General features: G+C 41.5%; 1 protein-coding gene across 21 annotated transcripts in view; it reads right to left on the bottom strand.

Annotated features, from left to right (window-relative positions):
- The window catches only part of DST (dystonin), an 879,552-nt gene that overhangs the window by 517,308 nt on the left and 339,728 nt on the right, over positions 1-22,516 (bottom strand). For all 21 annotated transcript variants that reach the window (XM_075340287.1, XM_075340288.1, XM_075340270.1 and 18 more), the window contains 2 exons: positions 17,152-17,229; positions 12,254-12,346 (listed from right to left, as the gene is read on the bottom strand). In XM_075340287.1, coding sequence (XP_075196402.1) covers positions 12,254-12,346; positions 17,152-17,229 — 171 coding nt within the window. The remainder of the gene's footprint in view (positions 1-12,253; positions 12,347-17,151; positions 17,230-22,516) is intronic.

Raw genomic sequence — 22,516 nt, 5'->3', positions numbered from 1 at the left:
GGTGCTCTTTTCAGCATATGCCACATTACACCTACCTTAGCCATATACCAATTAATCATTAAACCCAAAAATTTCTAGTTTTGTTTCATTGTTGCAAAGAACAGAGTTCCCAAACTGCTGTGGTTAATTGATATGATTTAGAACACATTGGAACCGGGTTTTCTAGGGCTTTTTGGTCAGTAAAGATATAGTTCTTGGACTTGGAGACCTTCTACAAACTGAGACCTCAGTGCTTGCTGCCTCTTTGAACATATGAACTATTCTTCCAATTGTATCTCAATGAACATTCAATGCCTTCAGTATATACAGTATTTGTGTATACTTCTCCACATGTATGCAAGACAATAATCTCTTATCTTAACTTTTTGGACCACTCTCTTGAACTATCATATTTATAACAAGTAAACAAATGTCAGTCAGCAAACCTCTAGTTAGTCCAGGTATTTAATGTCTCAAGTACATGTGATCCAGCTAACAAAGCTCTTGATTTATTGAAATGGGTCTAGTTTGTAAGCGTTCTCTTAGGAGGGATTCTATTCAGGGGGTTGAATAATTCAAAGACTGCAAAAGTCATTAATGTGGCATTTTGTATTAAATTTATAGAAACCACTTTTTATGTTAGATGTGTTGAGTTTTTTACATTTGTCTGCATTTACTGCAAACAGCAGAACGTTTCTACATTTTGCTAATAACAATTTACAATGAGAGCTTAACCAATTTGATTGTAACTGTATGTATGACATTACTTACTGTATACTGTACTGTCAATTATGAGAACATAAAAAGTAAAAAAAAAAAGATATTTAACTACATGAAAACATTTCTCCTTATGGTATCTACTACTGTGTGAGGAGCTGGCCGCGAACTAAAGACTATTGAACTTCTTCCAGCATGGAGGACTTGTTACGTCGATCTTATTGTTGTGTTTTATTACAGATTTGCTTGCTTATCAGTTTAACTTCACTGTAAACAACTGTAAGCGGTTGTAACAGTGGGTCATCCTTGTTGGCCTCTAATGACTCTAATGTTATTAGGCCTATAGTAGGATTCGTTGTCCTGCATCTGCTGAAAAGCTGTGTGTCTTTGCTCCTCTCTGCAGGGGGCTTCCCCACTATACTTCTTTTGAAACTGGGTTTCTGGAAACTTCTGCATACTTTGAGTTAAGGCCGCTTTACATATAGCGATTTATCGTGCGATCGCACTCACCCCCATCGTTAGTACAACACGGGCAATTTGTTGCCCGTATTGCACAAAGTCGGTAACCCCAGTCACACGTACTTACCTCCCAAACGACGACGCTGTGGGCGGCGAGCATCCTCTTCCACTCAGCAGCTGCCCAATAGAAGCGGAAGGGCGGAGATGAGCGGGACGTAACATCCGGCAAAAATCCTTCCTTCCTCATTGCCGACGGGACGCAGGTAAGCTGCAGTTCATCGTTCCCGGGGTGTCACACGGAGCGACGTGTGCTGCCTCGGGAACAATGAACAACCGGCGCGCAGAAGGACGTTCGATTTTTTGAAAATGAGCGACGTGTCAACGAGCAACGATAAGGTGAGTATTTTTGCTTGATCACAGTCGCTGGTAGCTGTCACACGCTACGATATGTCAAATGATAAAGCAAGCTTGCCTAGAGGCAATAAGGTGCAGCCCAAATCCTGATATAAGCAACAATATATAGCAAGGATTAAAATATAACTTTTAATGTTATCTGTCTAAAAACAATAGACCTTAATAGAATAGTAAATAAAGTGCAGTGCATAAACAAAAGTGAAAAAAAGGATGGATCTCACCCGTTTTTTCTCTCCCGAGCAGATGACACACCACCGGAACAGACCACAGGTGGAAGAGGCCAAAATCAGACAAGAGGGGAGGGAACGATAATTTCAATAATTCCTATCCCTGTCGTGCCCATGCAAAGTGCTTCCGCCCTTACAAGGGCAGCACCCAAGTCAGGTAAAGCTACCCCAATGGAGATATACCCCTCCCAACGCGTTTCCCTCTCCGCGTTACCAGAGAGTTCATCAGGGGAGATTAATATGTACAACTTGCAATGGCAGGAAAATACAACACAAAGCACGTTGGTGGCATATGTGTTCACACACAGCTCAATTTGCGTGTATGTGCTAGTGGCCAGTATGAATGCTGGGGTAAGACCCTATATGCGCTTTCTTTCCACATCTATCTTATATGAATAACAGGAAAGACCAAGTACTTCATAGTCAATGCATTTTCTAATATCGGTAGACTTTTTAATCAGCATTATGCCCCCACTAAAAGTTTGCAGGAAAGGTTTAAAGGGGAATCTGTCAGGAGGTTTTTGTTATGCAATCTGAAAATACAATGCTGTAAGGGTTAACAAAGAGAATTCATTGATGCTTCTCAAGGTCTCTGGTGTTTACTTGCAATGATTGTTTTACCACCAAACTCTATAGTTGCTGGACTACATTGCCTCATGCCAGGTAGTCATACACAACCTTTACTGTGATTAACATCTCACTGTCAACATACAATGTCTAAAGAGAGCCTGCTGTGGGTGGGGGCAGCACTCTCAGCTCTGCTGCATTGCTCAATCTAAAAACCCTGTGTCAGAACCGCTGCATCCAGTAAACTAAACTATACATCATTATATTCAGGGTCTCTTTGCCTACATCATGCTGCTCTCAGATGAGGTAGCAAAAACCTGCTGACAGATTACCTTTAAGGAAGAAGAGCAAAAGTTGAAAATCTGCAGGGGCAAAATTGTACAGATTTGTATGTCAATTTTGCACTAGAAATGTGGCTGATTTTCTACCACTTTCACCATTAACAATTCAAAAGGTAAAATGTGCAGTAAAAATCGGCAGTATAAATTAATAATCTACTGAGGTCATAGCTGCAGAGCAGGTCAATTGATGCTGCAGATTTTTAGCACAGTGTGTGGATAAGGGTTATAAATGTTTGGAAATAACCAGCAACAGATTGCCTGTGTGTGCACTGGGGGATTCGGGGTGGAAATAGATAATAAGTTCTATATTGGTGCACAAAAAAGCGGGCATGTTTATCAGTTAGAATGCAGCTCAGTGTGTAAGCTCGAACACCACTACATTTATTCTCCATAAGTTGGCCAGGGAAAGCCAAATACAGCTCCGGTAGTTCCATATAGAATTAATGAAGCAGTGGTCAAGCAAGCATATGTGACGCCCCTGGACTAGTCAGGTCGTCACAGGGTACTGCACGCTCTTTATCTCCCAGTGCAGGACTCAACCCCTCTTGGTTCTGGGTTCCCAACTTGCAACACTGCCTCCAACAGCATCCAAAAATCCCAATCACACCTTGCACCACTTCCTGTCAGGTACAACAGTGGGCTGCTAAGCTGGAATAGGGCCGCCCACCTAGGGGTCAGGCAGCGATGTGGGAGGTGAGAATTCAGTTCAGTGGTAGTCCTCTAGCAGTGAGGAGCTAGGAGGAAGCTGGGAGTTGGAGCTCCCAGGGGAGAAGTAGATTGGGTTGCAGACGGTGGTATGGACCCAGAGGAGTCGGAGACACGGTTGCGGGATATTGGGACTGGGTGCCTGGCTTAGTCTAGGAGGACAGTCAGCAGCAGTACAGTAGCCGGTCTGGGACCGAAAGCACGTCGGGGTACTGGACCCTAGGTCGGGGAGAGGCTTCAAGCAACCCGCCAATTAACCTGCGGAGGATAGGGCATTTATAGACTGTCCCCACGAAGCTCAAAGGGGGGGCACTAGTGCAACGAGGGGGATAGGGCTTTCCAACCAAAGCAGCCCAATGAAATCCCAAGCGTGAGCTCCTGAGAGCACAGCACCTTCACACCAAAAAGTGGGGAGCGAGGATCGGAAAGCTTCAAGCTTACGGGCCACTTGGACACTACTAAAATATGTGCACAGAGGCAGGCTCTGGACCATCAGGCAGTACTACAGGGGATGGAACCCGGACAAGCTCCCCCAAGAGGGCAGCGGCACCCAGAGATTTGGTTTACTACGTTGTCAGCGTCTGCTTTCCTTCTGAGTGAGTACCTGATCAACCCTTGCCCCAGCGAGCCTGCGGTCCCCTGCAATCCATCCCACCATCCAGAGTCCTGGGGCCTTCCCTACCTGTGGAGGGTAACGTCATCTTGCTGCCCCTGTTCCATCACTTTGGGTGCTCCCAACGGCAGCGGTGGTGCTCCCTATTGCCGCACACCACGGGTGGCATCACAAACTATCTAATCCCCCTGTAAATGACCCCCCCATCACGTTTTAGAGTGACCCTGAGCCCCCGGGTCCGGAGACCCTCGAGCCACGAGCAGTGACACCCGGATCCGAGCGGTTCGACCGCTGCTGGGGCAGTACACATATTGCCGCTCTATTTGGATGGGATTATTGGGAATTTTAGTGGGGATAAAAGTGCCCTGATTTGGCTATCAATCAGGTGTCCCAGCAATTCAACCCTCACCAGACTTTCAACCAGAAATCCCCCCTTTAAACCATTAACTGTTTTTGTCTTCGAGCCAGAGACCAAAGGACACCTTCAGAGGTCCTGCACCATATTTATCATGTTTTATACACTTTCCGAGCCTTGTCTGAAGCATAGAGTGAGTTCACTGAAAAGTAGAGTGACTTTGTAGATTTGATGCTATGACAACTACTAAATGCAAAACTGCACTAAAAGAACACCAATACTAGTTGAGAGGAATTTTCTCTTAGTTTTGATGCCATAATACTTTCCTGATATACCAAAAAGAAGGCTGTTGTAAACTTAAAGTAGAATGTCTTAAAAGAGAGGTCAGCAACCCTTCTAACCCATCTATATGGGCATGCAGGTCATAGAAAGTTGAATAAAATGATGCTTTGATATCTGTGATCCAATGTCTTATTTCAGAATAATCCTTATTTTTTTCTTATATGCAAATGAGCTGCTAAGATCTATGGCCAGACAGTGATCTGCATGAGAACCTTCCTCCACAGCTTATTTAAAATGAAAGAGGGCCTTATCAGTGTGAGACATGTAATGACTGACAAATAGCTCTCATAAAACTGGGGAACAATTTTGAACATAATCTTTGTTGAGTTCGATTTTTCTGCTGATTTAGACTAAAATAGGCATGCTGATTTCAAAAGCACGGCAGGTTTTTTCTCTACAGCATATCGTACTGGATTGAGGGTATCACTAGTGCTCCCCTATTGGCAGGGAATGAACCGCCCTTGAGTAGAGGGGGTGGAAGACTATCTTGATGACCGGCAATAGGTTATTATTTGTGTATGCTATTCAGTTACATGTGATACAGTGTGGCGAGAGGTTGTGTGCCACTCTATATAGAGAAACGTATACTGAAAGTATCTATACAAAGGGTTAGTAGAATTTATTTTTTATTTTCACACTTCTTTCCTTTCTATCAGATCAGGTCTGTCTCTGCTATTTGTTGTGGTAAGTAAAAAGATTGAATTTTATTAATACAATAGCATAATAGCAAATAGACAATATGTAAAAAAGCAGAGACAGGTGGTGGATGCCAGCAGGTGGCACCCTCACCACACACAAGGCACATAGAAGTGTAAATGAATCCATGAATAGCTAGGGCATACCTGTAAAGCAGGCAACCCAAAGCTGGACTAACTATAGAAAGACAAACTTAGGTTAATTTAGGTTATTCGTTACATTGCGAGTATGCCCTATTGATTTGCATTGCACATGCTATTCGGAATGAATCCGCGAGTAGTATACAGTACTCCTTATGAGTATAGTGAGTAAGAATAATTGGTACTCACTCAACTCTAGTGATAAGATGCTATTTCGTATATCTAAAGTCTGGCAAGAGCCAATAGATCATTCCAGTGACTGTTACTTTTCTAAAGTGAAAACTTCAGGATATAACAAGAAACATAAATATAACATACAGTATTGGCATGAGACTTGGGACTATCAAAAAAATAATTCAAAACTCCCAGCATGAGACTACATAAGAAAAACTTGCTTACAAAAGGAGCAAGTTTCGATCCAGAGAGAGTGCATTTCTGCCATACTTTAGACATGACAGTGGCTTTTGTATTGCCATAACATACATGGTTTAAAGGGGGGGATTGAGAATTCTAATCTATAACTGAAATGAAGGGAAACTGTTTATCGATAGCTCAAAGTGGAGCTTAAAGTGTGTCCTCCTCCCCTATGACAATTTATTTGGTGCAGTTCCAATTGGCAATTCAGTCTCTCTTTGTGGAGAATACGGAGACATAAAGAGAGTCATTGAGTTGTTGTAATATCACAATCATAATTGAATTATCTGTGTTGACCTTAAAATGGTATGAGTACTTCTTGGTCAACAATGAGGATACATAAAGGATCCTTATTTTCTGTACATGTGGGACAACAGAGCTCATTAGAAGCATTGGTTGGAGAAGATCTGACCTCAAGCCATTCTATCTGAGCCACTTGTTGACAGAAAGGACATGATCTTCCCACTTCTGCACATGAAACTGGGTCTCATGAAGCAATTCATTAAAGCTTTGCCAACTAAAGGAGTCTGTTTCAAGAACCTCATTTTGGCGTTTTCCAGCCTCTCATTTGAAAACTAAATGTCGGTGTGCTTGATTGTCCACAGATTCAGCAGCTCATCAAAGATGAACATTTCATCAGGACGATGTCAGAACTCCAGAAGAAGGCTTGGTTATTATTCAAAGACCTTGTTAAGGATATTATTGGAAACACACGAGCAAACAATTACACTGAAATTGTCCAGAAACTCTTGAAGAGCTACAAAATGCTTGGTTGCAACATAAGCATCAAGGTGCATTTTCTTCATAGCATCTTGCTACCTTGCCTGAAAACCTTGGTGAAGCCACTTGGCCAGCTGCAGTTCTCACCTTATGTTGATAACGCATACGTCTGAAGATGGGGAGAGAGAAAGTAGCAGTGTTTGGGCACGGGCCTCGTTTAGCGTTACAACCACACGTGGCCCCCGGAAACGGGAGTGCCGACACCACTAGAATGGCGCTGTCACAAGAGGTAAGTATAAGCACTTTTTTGTAATGAGGCCAAACATCAGGAATGAGAAGGAGATGTAGAAGTAGTGGACAACCCCATTAACAGCTCATTTGTATATAAAAATGTATAGATTTCTCTGTAATTAGACATTGGATTGTAGATATCAAGGTATTATTTTATTCAGCTTCCTATGATTTGTGTGCCCATATAGATGATTTAGGATTGTTGATCCTCTGACAGATTCCCCTTTATATTATTCCAGATTTATCAAACATTATAAACCCCTATTATCAATCTTGTGCATTTTAGGGCTGTCTAGTATAAGTTTGCACTGTCTACGAATAAGACATTATCGAGCAATCTTTCCCCATTGTATTTGGGGTTTATATGTGATAGAACTAATATGAAACAGTTCCTACTAATGTATGGTCAGGTGTTTACATTTGTATGTCACCATATTAATGACCATGTGTCATGAACTGCTATTAAAAATAAATTCTACAAAATTAAAGGGGTTGTCCAGTGATGACTTACTGTCAGTGAGTGTGCCATCGCTGGAACCTGCTCCTATTAGCGGAACAGATCAGATACCTGACCGCTGCTCCATACATTTTATGTTAACTCTTAAAATGTATGGTAAAAATAAAATTATATGGAAGATATTTATTGTGAAAAGTAAGTTTTGATGCTATAGCTACTGCTAAAAAAAACCCTGCACTAATATGGCACCAATAGTAGTTTGTAGGAATTATCTTTTAGTTGTGTGCCATTAAAGAAATATTTTACTGATGCCAAGGAGCATGCATGATCTCGCAGGACCAAGCCCTGCTCCACAGGGTGATCTCATCACTCATAAATGCCGCAGCTACTGACTCACATTCACAGCATACTGATAGAACGTTACGTGCAGCTTTCAGCTTCTCCTGAGAAGGTGTGTTCTGCCCAAGATCTCTGCTGCATTGCTGGGTGACAGTGGGGATGGACCGAGAACCTAAAATGTCTTCTATCACAAAAGTGTGAACCCGGAAACTGCTTTAATAAGTGGCTTGTTGATTACTAAGGATGTTTCCAGATATATTCCACCCCAAATATATTAAATGAGGCTAATTCCTGCACAGACCCAGTTTAAACTCCAAGTCTATGGTAGAGACCTGCCGTTTCTGTTGCGGATTCTAGAGCAAATGCTGTACATGAGGGTTTTTTCTGATGTATAATTGCACCATGTGTTCCCTAACCCTATGCAATTACCCTATATAATTTTTTTCCACAATAAAACACTTATATTCTATATGTGATAAAATGCTTTACATCTGAAATTACCCAGAACATAGCGCAGAGTGGTACTAAAGCAAAAAAAGAGAATGTGGTCTTGCACCACCCAAAATACCTTGTCAGATGCTGCAGAAAAAGGAATCCGGTCGGATACTACAGATAACGCTGGCAAGGGGTGCACGCTTATAGTCAGAAGATAGTCCCATCATATGTCCATATGGAGGAGAAAAATGCAGCACTCGCCATCGCCTTGCATAAAAGTCCTTCCCATAGAAGTGCAGGTTTTGCAAAAAAGCCATTATCCTCCTGAGTGCCTGCAACCGGCTTCTCTCCAGCTCCCGATTTTAACGCACCTTCAATAAAGTGGATTTTTATGCAAGACAATGGAGAGTGCCGCTTTCTTCTCCTCAGCATGGACGTAGGGTGGTACTAAAATGTAACTTTCTTCTGCATTCTGTACTTTCTAACATGACAGACATACTGCAGGCTCTCGCGTTTATGTCTCCTCACCACTGATGGCTAGTGCGGCACATTTCACCCGTCACTCAGCTAGGTCTACAGTTCCCTGACTTTCTATTGCAGTTTGGACACATACGGTAACAACCTGGGATTTTAGTCCTATGAAAGATCTTCTAAAGCCCAAGAATCTTTTCTAAGCTATTCAAATATCTTCCTCTTATATCCCCCCCAAAAATGGTTAACAACCCTAAAATGATATGGTATGTAATCCTATCATATCTTCCTTATTATTTCCTTTCCAACTGCAAGATCCCTGTTTCTGGTCTGTGAATTGAAAGAGTTGTATTCACACTTGGAGGCTGGAAACCATTTTGACATAGTCCTAGCCACACTGCGCACATTCTGGTCAACAGGGTCTCGAGTAACCCCTTGATAATCAAAAATATGGAATAATAACCTGAATAAAATGACCAGAGAGAATCTGATCACTTTGTCTTTCTTTCTTGCCTAGGATTAGTGAATGTCTACATCATGTGGCTTTAGACGCATTTTAATAAAGAGCTTTGTAGCACTTGACTTTAGATTCAATCCTCTGTGTTAGACCCTGTTCACATCTATTTTGGAGTCTCTGGTACAGATTCCATGGTTCTTGTAGAGAATATCACACCTATAGCAAAGGGGTCCATTGACCCTTTCTGGTGTCAGTCATGCGACAGATGCCTAACATTGCTGCTACCATTGCAAAAGGAAGCCATCATGCAGATGGTCACCAGAGGGTGCCAACTTGATTTTTTGCTTTTTCTGGATACCTTATAAAAAAAAAAATCATGGACAGAAAATATTTTTTATGAACACATTAGAAAAATATTATAAATCATTCTAATTATAAGCAAGCCCATAATTCTGATATAAGACATCAGATAGAGTCACATTAAATTGTAAAATAATGTAAATTACAGTCAAAATAATCTACGGCTTCATAAAAATCACAGATGTCTTAAAAAAAATTTAAGGACAAGGCGCCCTATTTTTACAGACCGCCCTGGAATTTCGGGACAGTTGGCAACCCAGGAGATAACAGAGCCTTGTTCTCTTCCTATATTAACACATTGCAAACTGCAACTGAAACAGTGAGAAACGTGAACATGATGCTGGTGCTGACATCTAGGGGTTATTCTGCACACTGCAGGAAGTAATCAGGCAGGGTTTAAAAAAAAAAAAAGAAAAAATCATTTACGTAATCATTTACCTTTCCCCTATTTTAAATAACAATGTCAGAACCAAAGTCATTATTATTATTTACTAATCATCATTTTAATGCTCTTTGTTGCATTCTTTGTCAAAGGTTAAGTTTGTTTAAAGGGAACCAGGGAACCATTCACCAGGATTTTAATATATAACCTAAAGCCAGTACTATACTGGCACTATCAGGCTGATTCTCTATATACCATTAGTGGTCAGCTCAGATATATAGGTTTTGAAACCCAAGAAAGTAAAGTTCTTGGGCTAATTAAATTAGCTGCTTCTTGAGTGACAGCAGCTGAGGATCAGATAATATCTGTGGGGGGGGGGGGGTAGTCATAGTTATCTCCTCCCCCTGTTAGAATTAGCATAAGTATTATACAATCGATTCCCTTTTTCTCTTGCAGAAACTGTGTGAGGTCATATCCATGTGACCAGAAGGGGCGGAGACAAGGAGACAAAAAAAAAGTCTGAAATGTACTCTAGTCCCCCTAATTTAATGTTTTTTTTGTACACCAAATATTTTTTTTTATTATTATTATTATTATTATTATAGCACCATTAATTCCATGGCGCTTTACATGTGAAAGGGGTATACATAATAGGGACACGTACAATAATCATAAACAATACAATGCACAGACAGGTACAGGAGGATAGAGGTCCCTGCCCGCGAGGGCTCACAGTCTACAAGGGATAGGTGAGCATACAGTAGTTTGGGTTGGGCGGCGCTATATCAGACTGAGGGTTACGGCAGGTTGTAGGCTTGTCGGGAGACAAGTTCCATTTTTTACATTTTTTATGCCATTTTGTGAAATGTGCTACTTTTCTGTACTAAAAAATTGCTAATCAGAACAAAAACAAAAATAAAAGGTAGATTTTTATTTTGAGCAAAATTCATGAACTACTAGAGAAATTTTGTAGAATTTGGCACAAATTAACATCAATAAAGACCATAAGACAAAAAAAGAGAAGTGACTAAGAAAAAATGGAATTGATGAATTGGGCCCAATGTGTCGAATGTATTCTGTATTCACTACTGTTAGCCACAAAGCACAACAATTTTTATGTTTTGGGTAGTAAAAGACCAGAACTGTCCTTATTACTCTATGTTGCCATTACACCACAGCACAGATGATGACGGATTGCGAACATGCATTTGGTGCTGGTTGCATTATTCTGGACTATCATTTTAAATGTCACATATAATCCAGGAAATCATTGCCACTTAAAAAAAAATAAAAACTACTACTACTCATGGTATTTAAAACATGGAAAGTTACTTTCTATCCAACCGTTTCTTCTAACGACACAGGAAAGAACACATAATAGCTACATGTAAGTCCAGAAACACTTCTAAGGCCGGAGTTTCCCTTGCGTATCACTCGTGCGAGTCTTGCATTGGTATCACTCGCCACAGCCTGATGCTCTCCGGACAGGAGCGCCTCAGCTGCATGGAAATACACGCAGCCGACCCGCTCCTGTCAGGAGAGTGTGCGGCCATGCTGGATGATACGATACAAGACTCGCACGAGTCATACACAAGTGGAACCGTACCCTAAAGGGTAATTACACGCTGCAATATTGGTACCGATATCGCTAGTGAGCGTACCCGCCCCCGTCGGTTGTGCGACATGGGCTAATCGCTGCCCGTGGCGCACAACATCACTAACACCCGTCACACGGACTTACCTTCCCTGCGACGTCGCTCTGGCCGGCGAACCGCCTCCTTTCTAAGGGGGCGGTTTGTGCGGTGTCACAGCGACGTCACACAGCAGCCGTCCAATAGCAGAGGAGCGGCCGGAACATCCCGCCCACCTCCTTCCTTCCTCATTGCCTGTGGACGCAGGTAAGGAGATGTTCGTCGTTCCTGCAGTGTCACACATAGCGATGCGCGCTGCCGCAGGAACGACGAACAACATCGTACCTGCAGCAGCAATGATATTAAGGACATGAAGGATGTGTCAACGAGCAGCGATTTTTCATGTTTTTGCGCTCGTTGATCGTCGCTCATTGGTGTCACATGCTGCGATGTCGCTAACGGCGCCGGATGTGCGTCACTAACGACGTGACCCCGACGATATATCGTTAGCGATGTCGCAGCGTGTAAAGCACCCTTAAGGAAAAGCCTAAGTAGCTACTGATAAAAATTTACATTTAAGACAATGATGGGTAAACTAGTAAGCTGTTAGCTTTATTTTAGCCACTGCTTGCAATAAACATGACTCAGGTACAAAAAAGCAAGATATTAACAGTGATTCTGTTGCAAAAAAGCAAATGCAAGACTTCATAAGGGAACATAATTATAATAGCAATGTCCTACCTGAAAGTGCAGAATGATGGTCCATATTAAGCCCAAAGTCAATTTGGGATTCCCATCTGTTATGTCGTCATTTCTTATATTTACTAATTTCACCTGCAATAAAGCGCAACAGTCAATAAAAGGGATGTTTTACAAAGAACTCATAACTGTATACAAGGAACAAACATTTGTCCCAAACATGGACATAAAAGTTACAAGATCATACCCCGTCACTAGAAGTCAGAAATGATTTCTTCATGTATCACTTACATACAAATATAAGGACACAACACAAACATATACCAGTGTTACTCTGTAGGATTTAGTCAAATTTCTTACATACCGATTAGTGATAAGTGAGCACTACCATGCTCGGGGGCTCAGTACTCATAACAACGGACGTTAGAATGGGCTTGGCTTATGTAACAAGTAAAATGGAAGGCAATGGGGAACTCGGCCATTTTTCCAGAAAATCTTCTGGAAAAATGCTTGAGTTCCCCATTGACTTCTATTATACTCTGTGCACAAGTCGAGCCCATCCTAGCGTCCGACTGCTTGCTATGAGTACTGAGCTCCCGAGCATGGTAGTGCACACTCATCACTAATAAAGATAAATTATATATTCTGTGCTGACTGCAAATGCAGTGATGTGTACTCTAGTGATGAGCGAGCGTGCTCGCCACTGCTCATTACTCAGTCGAGCATCGGGGTGCTTGGGCTCAACTCTAGTACAGAGTATAATGAAGTCAATGGGAAATTCAAACAATTTTAAACTTGAGATTCCTCAAGCACCTCGATGCTTGATCGAGTAGTGTACTCTCCATAAAGACAAATTATTATCAGACCCATCAGTGGTGGAACTTGAAAATATGTGACTGCAACCAGTACACACTATAGTTATGCCTTTGAAGCCCATAGTGAGAAGGAAATTAAACTCTAAACTCTCAAGCACCAACCTTGATCCACAGCACTTCCCTACCATGCCACCACAGTAAGCTGAAGTATGTATATATATATATATATATGTATGTGTATATATATATATATATATATACACACACACACACACACACACACAGTACAGACCAAACATTTGGACACACCTTCTCATCTCTAAAAAACTATATTAAGAGGAGACTTTGTGCAGCAGGCCTTCATGGTAAAATAGCTGCTAGGAAACCACTGCTAAGGACAGACAACAAGCACAAGCAGAAGAGACTTGTTTGGGCTAAAGAACACAAGGAATGGACTTTAGACCAGTAGAAATCTGTGCTTTGGTCTGATGAGTCCATATTTGAGATGTTTGGATCCAACCACCGTGTCTTTGTAGAAAAGGTGAATGAATGGACTCTACATGGCTGGTTCCCACCGTGAAGCATGAAGGAGGTGTGATGGTGTGGGGGTGCTTTGCTGCTAACACTGTTGGGGATTTATTCAAAATTGAAGGCATACAGAACCAGCATGCCTACCACAGCATCTTGCAGCGTTGTGCTATTCCATCCGATTTGCATTTAGTTGGACCATAATTTATTTTTCAACAGGACATTGACCCCAAACACACCTCCAGGCTGTGTAAGGGCTATTTGACTAAGAAGGAAAGTGATGGGGTGCTACACCAGATGACCTGGTCTCCACAGTCACCAGTCCTGAACCCAATCGAGATGGTTTGGGGTGAGCTGGATCGCAGAGTGAAGGCAAAAGGGCAAACAAGTGGTAAGCATCTCTGGGAACTCCTTCAAGACTGTTGGAAAACCATTTCCGGTGACTACCTCTTGAAGCTCATCAAGAGAATGCCAAGAGTGTGCAAAGCAGTAATGAAATCAAAAGGTGGCTACTTTGAAGAACCTAGAATATAAGACATATTTTCAGTAGTTTCACACTTTTTTAAGTATTTAATTCCACATGCTTCAATTCATAGTTTTGATGCCTTCAATGTGAATCTACAATTTTTAGAGTCATGAAAATAAAGAAAACTCTTTGAATGAGGAGGTATGTCCAAATCTGTACTATACTATCTGTCCAGGTCTGTACTATATATATATATATATCGGTGACAAGGTGGGATGTGCACACCATGAAAGTACACATATGGAAACAAGGAGTATAGAAACGCGTATGGTACAAATCAGAAGGTAACACATTAGGTTCTTCAAAGTAAACCCTTTTACTCTGGTGACATGTTATACACACTTGGTATTTTCTCAAGCGTCTTCATCAGATAGTGACCTAGAATGACTTTCCAACAATCTTGGAGGGGTTCCCAGAGACGCCGAGCACTTGTACCCTGGGTCACCTTCACTCTGCGATCCAACTAATAACACGACATCTCAGCTGAAGTTATGTGAATGTGGAGGTCATGTCAGCTGCAGCAGTAGTCCAGACCTCTCCCTCTTGTAAAATAGCTCATATATAGCCTGGAGATCTGTTTGGGTCATTGTCTTGTGCAAATCAGATGGAGTGGCATATTGTTGCAAAATGCTGTGGTAACCATACTGGGTAAGTGTGCCTTGAAATTGGAACAACATCACTAACAGTGACACCCACAATGAACACCCACACCATCACACGTCCCTCTCCATGATTCACAGGGGACCACACACAAGTGTAAACCATCCTCTATCCTTTTCTGCATCTAACAAAGTTATAACAATTGGTACCAACGATCTAACATTTTGACTCATGAGACCACAGTACAGATTTCCACTAATCTAAGGTCCAGACCTTTTGTTGTTTGTTTGTGGTCCTCAGTGGTTACTTCTTTGCAGCAATTTGACGATAGAGGTCTTCTGCTTAGTCTCTTCTGGACAGTTGGAAGTCGAGATTTATCTGTCACTTGATGTCTTAGTATTGCTTATTTTTTATATATGGTGATGTCTTTTTGCGGTTTTTGACTGTTGTAATTTTGATCAAATTATCCTCTGTGACAGAAAAAATTCTTGTTTTTTCTATCCAGGAGCGGTCTTTATAAGGACAAGTATCATCATAGTTATTGATGTTTTTCAGACTGCACTTTATGATATCTTCAAGATTCTAGCAATTATCTGGAATGAAAGATCTTCATATCCTAAAGTAATAATGAACTATCGTTTTTCTTTGCTTAGTTGGGTGGTTCTTGCCATATTCTGGAATAGGAGTTAGCATCTTATGAAAGGGTTTATCAACACTGCCTCTGCCTGATGGTTCCAAACACTTTCTCGAGGCTTAACACACGAAAAGACACATCTGTTCATTGGAAGTCAATCCAAATCACTACCTGAGGAAGCTGGTTGAGAAACTGAAAATGGTGTGTAAGGCCTCTGTCACATATTCGTGCCTCCAGTATGTGTTTGACAGTTTTCTCTCGTACCGGAGACACGTACACACGTGGACCTATGTATTCCTAATGGTTTGGACACACGTAAGTATTTTGGAACGGAACGTGTGTCCATTCCGTACTTACGTGTGTCCGTGTGTTTCTCACGCTGGCATGTCCGTTTTTCTCCGGCATCACGGGTTTCACACGGCCCTCACCCGTACCACACGAATGTAGTGTGGATGCGGTCCCGTGTGACACGTGCCGGAGAAAACTCAACTGTCAGAGAAAAAAATAACAAATCTTTACTCACCTTCTCCTGCCCTGCAGACTCTGCCGCTGCTGTCACTTGCTGCCGACCGCCGCTCATTATGCTCATTTAAGATTCACTTCACTGCGGCCAGAAACAGCAGCAGCGGGGAGTCGGCAGGGCTGGAGACCGAAGATCAGTACCCTGGACAGCAGCAAGGACGACGTGAGTATGCAAATTACCGGTTCTCCGTGTGTTATCGCGGATAGCACACGAAGAACACACGTGGGCCGCAAGTACCAGAGACGCATACTTACCAAATGCAACACGCAGGGAAAATACGTGTCTCGCGGCACGTGTGTGATTTTCACGTACAGGTGACAGAGGCCTAAAACTGTCATCAAAGTAAAAACTGGTACTTTGAGGAATCTAAGGGGCCCTTTGCACACTACGACATCGCAAGCCGATGCTGCGATGCCGTGCACGGTAGTCCCCGCCCCCGTCGCAGCTGCGATATCATGGTGATAGCTGCCGTAGCGAACATTATCGCTACGCCAGCTTCACATGCACTCACCTGCCCTGCGACGTCGCTCTGGCCGGCAAACCGCCTCCTTCCTAAGGGGGCAGGTCGTGCGGCATCATAGCGATGTCACACGGCAGGCGGCCAATAGAAGCGGAGGGGCGGAGATGAGCGGGACGTAAACATCCCGCCCACCTCCTTCCTTCCGCATACCCGGCTGGGACGCAGGTAGGAGATGTTCCTCGCGCCTGCAGCTTCACACACGGCGATGTGTGCTGCCGCAGGAACGAGGAACAACATCGTAACATTGGTCTTTCCCAAATCATGGGGATGTCCGACGCTACTCTGATGATACGATTACGACGCTTTTGCGCTCGTTAATCATATCAAAAATGCTTTACGCACTACGATGTCGACAGTGAGGCCGGATGTGCGTCACTTTCGATTTGACCCCACCGACATCGCACCTGCGATGTCGTAGTGTGCAAAGTGCCCCTAAGGTTTAACACATATTTGGTTGTTTCACACATTTCTTTACTTCTTGCTTTCTTGTGTGATCCTTTGTGCTTTGCTGCCTTCAGTCTGAATCTACATTGTGCACACTGCAATAAAGAAAAGCATTGCATAGACACCTGATGCTGTCTAATCAGCATCCTGATATGCCACACCTCTGAGGAGGATGGATTTCGCCACAGGAGAAGTGCTCACTAGCACAGATTTAGAAAATTTGTGAACAATATTTGAGAGAAAAAGGCCTTTTCTGTACATAGAAAAAGTTTTAGATCTTTGAGTTCAACTCATAAAAATGTGATATATATATATTTAAATGGATAGATAAAAATAATGAAATGCATTACCTGTCGCTTTTTCAAATAATCAAGTGCAATTTGTACATTCTGTAGTCTGTGAAAGCGCATTCGGCCTTTTTCTCGGGGCTGAAAATAGAAAACAGAAAGAAGGATTGTAACTACATCCTATCACTGTCACTTTTTTTTGTTGTTGTTTTAAAATTGATAATAATAGGTTCCTACATGTAATAATATTAGATAAACTATACAATATACTTTCTCTAAAACTATTCAACAGCATGGATTTTAACACCTCTGATTACATTAATTGCTCATTATACAGTTGTTGTGATTCTATAAGAAACAATTATAAGAGATCAAAATAATCTTTAGGACAACAATGGGAAAAACCCCAAGACATTTTTTCACCTTATAACTAACTACTTATTAGATATTTTATCTGGATAATGATCAGTGACCACCATGTTTCATGGTGTGGACCTTACAAACCCCCCATATCTCAATTTTCAACTTCCTCTGGAAATTTGTTTTTTTCTAGAAGACCTGTTAATAGTGGTGATATTGTGACGTACACAAGGCACCTGCATTTTCAGCATCAAAAGAATGTTTAGATCTGTGAATATTATACATTGCAGCCCATAGAGCAAAAACAAAAAAGCCAAAGCACATGTATTGTATGTGCATCTATTAACATGAAGGTAAACCAGTAAGCACTAATAACTGACAGATTAGTCCACAAACTAATAAGACCACTGCAATACAGAGTCCAGCCACTGGTTTTCTTTCATGTTATTATAATGGAGTCGTCATGCATATCTCCCAGCAATGTGGATTAAGGAAGATTGCAGGGTGAGGTCAGAGCGTGATGCTTATACTGGAGCACTGCAGGCTGAGGGCTAGAGTGGGATGTCTGTAATGGAAGACTGGAGAACAAGGGCTTGATGTCTATGCTTGTAGACTTTAGGGTAAGGGTTGTAGTGTGGTGTTTATAGTTGTAGACTTTATGATGAGGGTTGGAGCATGACGTCTATACTTGTAGACTTTAGTATGAGGATTGTAGCATGGCATCTATACTTGTAGACTTTAGGATGAGGGTTGGAGTGTGGGGTCTATAGTTGTAGACTTTAAGATGAGGGTTGGAGTGTGGTGTCTATAGTTGTAGACATTAGGATGAGGGTTGGAGTGTGATGCCAATAGTTGTAGACTTTAGTATGAGGATTGTAGCATGGCATCTATACTTGTAGACTTTAGGATACGGGTTGGAGCGTGACGATTATACTTGTAGAGTTTAGGATGAGGGTTGGAGAGTGACGTTTATACTTTTAGACTTTAGAATGAGGGTTGGAGTGTGGGGTCTATAGTTGTAGACTTTAGGATGAGGGTTGGAGCATGACGTCTATACTTGTAGACTTTAGTATGAGGATTGTAGCATGGCATCTATACTTGTAGACTTTAGGATGAGGGTTGGAGAGTGACGTTTTTACTTGTAGACTTTAGAATGAGGGTTGGAGTGTGGGGTCTATAGTTGTAGACTTTAAGATGAGGGTTGGTGTCTATAGTTGTAGACTTTAGGATGAGGGTTGGAGTGTGATGCCAATAGTTGTAGACTTTAGGATGAGGGTTGGAGTGTGATGTCTATGCTTGTAGACTTTAGGATGAGAATTGGAGCATGACGTCTAGATTTGTAGACTTCTAATGAGGGTTCGACCATGATGTCTATGCTTGTAGACTTTAGAATAAGGGTTGGCGCATGATGTCTAGACGTGTAGACTTTAGGGTGAGAGTTGGAGTGTGACGTCCAAGTTGGATGATTGTACAATAAAAGTTAGCATGAGGTATCTACACCAGAAGATGATGCCTACACTGGAGGATTTTAGGTAGCGGGTCTCCCTAAGATGTTTATATGAGATAATGGTACGAGAGTGTGTGTGATACCGGTATGGGAACATTGTGGATAGAGAAATTCTATCACATTACAACAAATGTAAAGATGAACATGGTAGATAGCAGTCAACAAGTGCAGCTCGTTATCAGCATTATCATCTATTATAGTGTGACTGCACAACATTTAGTTTGCCTTTGGAGCTATCACGTATGAGCTTCTGAAAAATCAAGATACACATAGTAGATGAAAATAAAATCAGTGTTCAGGGCATCAGAATAGGAAATACTTGTAAACTTAGAAAAAATGGTGTAAGCACTACACTTACTGATGATGAATTTTATCTAAAGTGGATGTGGCACCAGTCTTCAGAATGCAAACTGCATGCTTAATTAAACATATCTTAGACCTGATGAAATTGGTGTAATTACTTGGAAAATTCATGGCTGTATACTCTACTTTAAAAGTTTTCCTTCTGATATTAATATGAGCATTTTATTAGTTCAGAGCTGCACAGCAGCCTCTTGGGTCTAAAAGATACAGTTTGCATTGTGAAATCTGTGGAACGATCCCCTTTAAGGCTTCATTCAGACGTCCGTGAGCCACATATATATTCCATCCATGTTTTCTACGGATAGAACATGAACCATTATCATCCATGCGGCAATTCATATTTTGATGTTTTTTTGTGGACTGAGTAATCAGCACAAGTGTCACTGAGACATGTCCGTTTTTGATCGAGCCATGGATAAAAGTTTCTCACACAAGTCAATGGTTACGAGAAAATCACGGACAGCATCTGTGTGCGGCTCGTGTGCTGCGACATTTTAATATATGGGAGAAACTTTGCAGTTTTTTTTAATCAATGAAAAATCACTGATGAATCACCAATGGTAAAAACTGACCAAACACTGATGAAACGCAGATCCAAAACACTGCAATAAATATCATGGACGCCTGAATGAGCATGTTTACCATTTATAAACATCTTATAGCAATGGTTACATTTTAGTACACTGCTTGTGCCACAAGGTGGCAGCGTTACACTAAAGAACACAAGCTTGGTAGTCTATGGGTGCCAATGTTATGATACATTCCACTTGTGCGATCCATGAAATTGAAGGCCAAATATTCAATGAATTCCACTTGTGCAATCTCTGGGTGACGTTTGGTTCACACCCAGCACATAACAGTGTAATAATACAACCTCGTATCTCATCCTCTGCAGCTTCCAAAGTAACTGAGCAAAATGAGAATGTTTCTAACTTTTCCGCACACCCAGCACAGAATTTGCAAAGGCAACATAAATAAAGAAAATCAACATGCCAATTGCTAATACACATTATATTTCTGCCAACAGAAATTCATACAGCCAGAGACAGAAGGACAGAGAAGAAAGGGTTGGGTATAGTAATGAAAAATGGGGAGCGGGATGCAGGATATTCAAGCTTTTTGACTGTGAGTAATCAGACCGGCAGTGATATTCCGTCCAAATGCGATAAACCACCAATATATATGCATTACTTTTCCATCTAGAATGCCAGCATTAGCCAGATTATCTCACAGTGGTGGCTGAATGCACCAGAGCCCACGGACCTCTACCACAGATCTGCTCAGGACGCATATGCCTTCTGTAGCAACACAATACTATGGAAGCACAGGTGTTAAGAAGATAAAATTAAAAATATTACTCACCCATTCAATTCTTTGCCATTCCACCACTACCAACCTGTTGGCCCTGCAGCCATGATGCCACATACACAATGTAAGATTTAGTAGGCAACAGGCCTTAGGATGTTCCCTAAATCTGACCTGATACTTGCTGACCATTTCACGGCCACACAGTGTCCCCAGTCAATATAGCATATCTGTTATCAGTGTCCCTACGTACTAAACGTGTACAATCATCGCTGACATTATCGGACTGTGTAACAACAATCCGACTGAAATGCAAATAATCTTAGTGGAATACAAGTATTTAATGTAGCACAGTTTAGGAAAAGTGACTTAAATAGTACACGCTCTCTGTCCTTTTATTCTCCATCTGGCCCAGGCAGCTATGATGACTTCTCACAATGGCAGAGTTTCCTGTCAAACCATATTTTGCCCTCACTCTGCAGTATCTGTAGCTGTTTTTTATTACAACAGAACCTCAATGGATCCTCCCTGCCTTATCATTTTGTAAACCTCAGGCCAGAAGAGGTAAGTCTGTAAGTGTATGATTAGAGGACACCGGGCTCTATGAGCACATTGGGTCATATAATCAAAATGTGCACTAAGAACCTAAAAAGTATAATCACACTTTCTGCAACACTGGGTCCTGTTCTTGGATGGTATCAGAACCAAATGCAGCAATGCCGATCCGAAACCAGCCTGAGGTCCAAGAGTTGGGAGGGTATGATCAGCCATTACACACAGGCACAATATATACACAAGGAATTTATATTTTATATATATATATATATATATATATATATATATATACATATATATATATATATATATATATATATATATATACACATATACATATACACTATATATATATACTGTATATATATATATATGCACACAGTGTATATAATACCTCTGTGCCACAGGTGTAATATATAAGTTATATAAATGTAAGAATTGGGGGTTTGGTCCTCCTTCTACATTCTCTGCCTTGGAGAATACCTAATTGCGTGGGATTCTGAACGCTCTTTGTATCCCACCTCCTTTCATGTGTCGTAATGTGGTCCATCCTATGTTCCTCTCCAGGCGGTGAGGAGGATAGAGAAACTGGCAAAAGGAGATGGAGCGTCTTGTACTGAAGAAGAGCCCTAGTTTCTATGGCAACAGCACGTGGTAAGAGCTTTGCACTATGAAATCGAAGCGCTGCAAGAAGGGAGAAGAAAGCTCTTCTTGTTATGTCACCATACATCACGCACAGCAACATCAAAGGAGTATTCCTAAGAAAAAAAGTTAATTTATTCAAAAATCTTGGAATAATAATAAGTTCCAAAATTGGATGTTTTAAAAAAAATATGTTCCTGTGCTGAGATAATGTTATACATGTGTTCTGCTGTGTACTGTGTAATGGTTGTGCCTCCTGGGCCAAGACGGAAGAAAAATAAAGTATACAGAAATTATGGCATGGGATCACAAATATTTTTCTTTGAGAAAAAACAAGGCTGCGAAATGTTTTACCTCCCAAAAAGAATCATCTATGATCCCGTGCTGTAATATCTGCATACTTCTTTGCATCCTCAACTGCCCAGGAGCTGTGGTATGATCAGACCATGTCCCTGTACGGTCAGACACGGCCATTACACAGTACGTTGCAGGGGCACAGATATATGATTATCTCAGCACAGGATCATTGTTTTTAAACACATTGAATTCTGACACTTATTATTACTAGATTTATTGATTAAAATGAACTGTAAACTTAAATTTATTCTTGGGTAAACCCCTGTAAGCAAGGGGTACGAGAGGAGACGAGAGGGTCTTCAATGGTGGCAGGGAAGGTTAGGAAATTCTGGGTGAAAT

Source organism: Anomaloglossus baeobatrachus, chromosome 3 (assembly GCF_048569485.1).
Source record: "Anomaloglossus baeobatrachus isolate aAnoBae1 chromosome 3, aAnoBae1.hap1, whole genome shotgun sequence".
NCBI classification, from domain to species: Eukaryota; Metazoa; Chordata; class Amphibia; order Anura; family Aromobatidae; genus Anomaloglossus; species Anomaloglossus baeobatrachus.
This window is presented reverse-complemented; position numbering and strand designations above follow the sequence as displayed.